Genomic DNA, 3,887 nt, shown 5'->3' with positions numbered 1-3,887 from the left:
TTTTAGGAAGGTGAGGTGTAATTTAATTTTTAAATTTATTTTTGCTGCGTTTTATTTGTATTTGATACATGATCAACCCTCACCCAACATCAAGTTGGCTAACGACGCTTCTTTACGACCACTAGTCACCCCATGGTCGGATCTAGCACTCCCTGGGCAGATCCGATGCTCCTTCAATCTTGCCAACGCTCATCAATGATGCCAAATCTGACGTTCCCTCATGCTTGTTGATGCTCCTTGGTTGGATTTGGCCACAAGAGTGTTGACAAGTGTGAGGGAGCATCAGATCTGGTGGCGTCAATGAGCATGATGGAACACCAGATCTGGTGTTTTGGCGGTTGGATTTGGCCAGGGAACATTCTTTCTAGCGTTCCTATGATTGGATCCAGTTGGGGAACATTTGATCGACGTCCGTCGTTGCCATTTGTCATTGTTGTTCGTAGTGGAGAAAATTTTGTGAAAGAAGGAGAGAAAATGCTTGAGTAGAAAGAGGAAAAAAATTCTAAAAATGAAGAAATTGTATTTTATATAATGATAATTTTTAAAATTAATGAAAGATAAAAGTGTCATAAAATATTATCATATTATCAAACTAACGAAAATATTGATAGTGGATTAACAACAAAACTTATGTGTCTTGGGAAAGATATTCTTTTGAACAGATTTTTCATTTTGAATATTAATAGACCCATGTTGAATTATAACCAAAACTTAGAAGAATTAGGATATTTTACCCATTTAAAAACTATAATATGGATCAATACTATTTCGTTTTATTTTGAAGCTATGGATTAATATGCATGAATTGCCATACAATCTTATCACCTACACTTATTATAACTAATAATATTTGACTTAAATGTAGTCATGTATACTCATAAGTGTTACTCTTCAAATTTCGTTTTTAAATTATATTTAAAAATTATATGAAATTATGAACTATCTATCAATTTTCTAATCTCTAAATTTATTTGATAAACAATAAAATTTTAAGTATTTCTTAAGAGTGGTAAAGATAGACTGTCCTTGTAAACCTCCACATAACTTTTTTTAATTATCATGCACATATATATATATATATATATATATATATATATATAAACACACACACACACATAAAAAAACATATTTAAAATTGTTAACATTTAAAAAATTAAAGAAATATATTTAAGGTTTGTTTGATAAGTATTAGTTTCCAACTGACTATTATTTTTTCAAAAAATTGATAAATCATGTTTCCTCACATTTCCAAATTTTAATCATACCCATCACTACTTTAAATAAGAAAATTTAAAATTTTGCTCATATTGACTTAGACAGAAATACATAGATTAGCTTATGAAATAGCACTTACTCAACTTTTTTGATAGTTTTCATTGTAATAATAACTCATACAGAACTTGCCCAATTTTTAGAATTTTTTTCCTTTAAAATTAGTATGGAAATTTTGTGAAGGGACACCTCAGCTTTTAATATTTGAGAATCAATTTGAGTTTGAATTTAATATGTTAAAAATTGATTAAAAATTGTATTTATATGTAAAATTTTATATCTACTTATTGAACAGTGAAAATTTAATTGTAATTTCCATAAACATATCTATCTAAATAACACACTAAAATTTATTAAAATATTCAAATTTCCATATACTAAACCTATATAATGAAGTCGTACGAGATATCAATTTAAATTTTTTATATAATCAATTTGAGAGGAACTCATGATGAACTTGTCATAAAAGCCCTTATTTAAGTTCTACCGGTACAAGGAAGCGATAGAAGCGTTTCCATATAGTGATAATGTTGGAGACTCATTGTTGACATCATTTTCGCAATGAAAAACATTTTTGAATTATTAAATAAAATCTCATGATTCAATGTTATTTTGACCAAAGAAGAGCCAATCAAGTGGTTATGGATTTGGGCTATTTAAATATTGTAAAACAAGTTCAAAAATGCTGTTTAGGCCTTTTAAATGATATCGTAAAGTAACAAAAAATTTATTTTAAAATCAGTATTTCCAGTAAAAGTTTTATATATATATATATATATATATATAAAATGAAAATGGAAATATCCAAATAGGTCCAAGGGTTATGAAATTTTTCTTGCGTAGGCCCAAGGTGGAAGCCGCTTCGAAGCAAGGTTGGATACGAAAATTTTAGGACCGACCCAGTCTAGCTATATTATTAATATTAATAAATAATTTATTTAATTTAATTCTAAATATTTAAGGATATAAATTATTAACATAACAATATTTTATTATTAACATAACAATATTTAAGGATATAATTTAATGCTATTACCAAAGTTGGCAGTCATGTAGATGCCAACTATGCGTACCGTTAGTAACTTCCACGTAAGCTTTTGATTACCAAATTCATTTATTAATAAACTTTAGGATTAATGGTATATCAATTTGAATTAAAAACAGCAAATATTTAGAAACAGATGTAATTTATTTAGAAAAATAAAATGCATGACTTTAACATATATAGATTTAGTATGTTAAAATTAATTTAAAAAACGGAATCATTTATCCAATTTTAATCAATTAATGATTTGGCACTCTACGTGTTGTTTTTCAGCTTTCATATAACTTTTCAAATAAATAGAAAGTATAAATGGATGGGGTGGGGATGGCAGAGTACCTGGATGAGAAGATAGCTCTCGCCGTCAATGACATTCTTTATGACTTTGAAGGTCTGCCCATAGTATATATGGTAATTCTGGGCATCTTCTATTTTCGAGATGTTACCAACCTTCACGGTTGCAGCCCCATCTATGGCCATTAGCCACATAGAAGTGAAGAAGCAGGCTAGGAGAAAGAGCCTTTGGACCAAAATCCAACTAGTTGAAGAAGAAGAAGGAGACATGACTAAATTAAGAAGCAGCAGCGGCGCAACTGATCACTTGGTAAACTGTTAGGGAAATGGTGGAGACGATTGATAAAGTTTCTGTTTCTATTTCTTTCTAGCTAACTCATTGATTGATAGGGTGAGTGAATCATCGCTTGTACGTTGGGGTGGGTAATGGGCATGGGGGATGTGTGGCTGAGTAAAAAACATCAAGTGGGAAGTGGGAAGAAGGAACCCGTGAACTATGAAGCCTTTTGCCATTGTTTTTTTGTTATTCTTTATGATGAAGGAAACCCGTGAACCCAATGTTTTCTTGCCCTTTTTGTCATCTTATGTTCCACTGATTCCCTTTTGTTGTAACTTTCTTGCCATTTTTCAAACAATTTATATTCCCTACCCATGTGCCGTGCATTGCATCACCAACTCTAATTTCCAAATTATCCTATGCTTCCATCTCTTACATCATCATCCATGCCCTCCTTATGAGCTATATATGATCATGTGCCAGCAACAATGATCTATCTTGGCTAAACAAACAGATTAGGTACTACCTTTGCTCGTATATTTCCTCCAAAACAATCTTCTCAAATCCTAATGTGGTATCAACAAGATTTTGCCTCATCAGCATAGTGTTCTTTTTTCTTTTACCGGTTAATCCTCTCTATATGTGTTCAATTTTAATTTAGGTTAACAATTAAGAATTAAAAAGTTAACCTAAAACTATAAAATTTTTACATAGGCGAAAGAAAAAAATGTAAAACCTCTCTTCTCTATGAAAAAGAAAGAACCCAAAAGCGTATTTTCTTCTCGATGGAAACCCTAGACTCAATCTTTCTTTTCAATATTTTAGAAATATGCTTCAACATATGAAATTTTGTTGAAAACTAACTCTGTCTTTTTTTTTTTTTACTCCAAATTGAAGGAGAAAAATGAAGAATCAGAAAAATCCACTATCTTGTGCTAGATTTGTTGGGTGAGGGTTGATCATACACCAAATACAAATAAAACGCAGTGAAAATAATTTTTT

General features: G+C 30.4%; 1 protein-coding gene across 6 annotated transcripts in view; it reads right to left on the bottom strand.

Moving 5' to 3' along the window:
* Window positions 1–3,103, bottom strand: part of LOC110426989 (plant/protein) — a 12,541-nt gene extending 9,438 nt beyond the window's left edge. For 2 of the 6 annotated variants that reach the window (XM_021442346.2, XM_089785392.1), the window contains exon 1: window positions 2,654–2,820. In XM_021442346.2, coding sequence (XP_021298021.1) covers window positions 2,654–2,688 — 35 coding nt within the window. In that variant the 5' untranslated portion in view covers window positions 2,689–2,820. Of the gene's footprint in view, window positions 1–2,653 lie in introns of all 6 variants that reach the window. The other 4 variants (XM_021442344.2, XM_021442341.2, XM_021442345.1 and 1 more) reach the window with 4 other exon arrangements.
* Between the last annotated feature and the right edge of the window lie 784 nt (window positions 3,104–3,887).

Source organism: Theobroma umbraticum, unplaced genomic scaffold (genome assembly GCF_002168275.2).
Source record: "Theobroma umbraticum cultivar Fairchild unplaced genomic scaffold, ASM216827v3 scaffold_239.1, whole genome shotgun sequence".
Classification (NCBI taxonomy): domain Eukaryota; kingdom Viridiplantae; phylum Streptophyta; class Magnoliopsida; order Malvales; family Malvaceae; genus Theobroma; species Theobroma umbraticum.
Note: the sequence above shows the minus strand (reverse complement) of the source record. Positions and strands in the feature narration are given on the sequence as shown.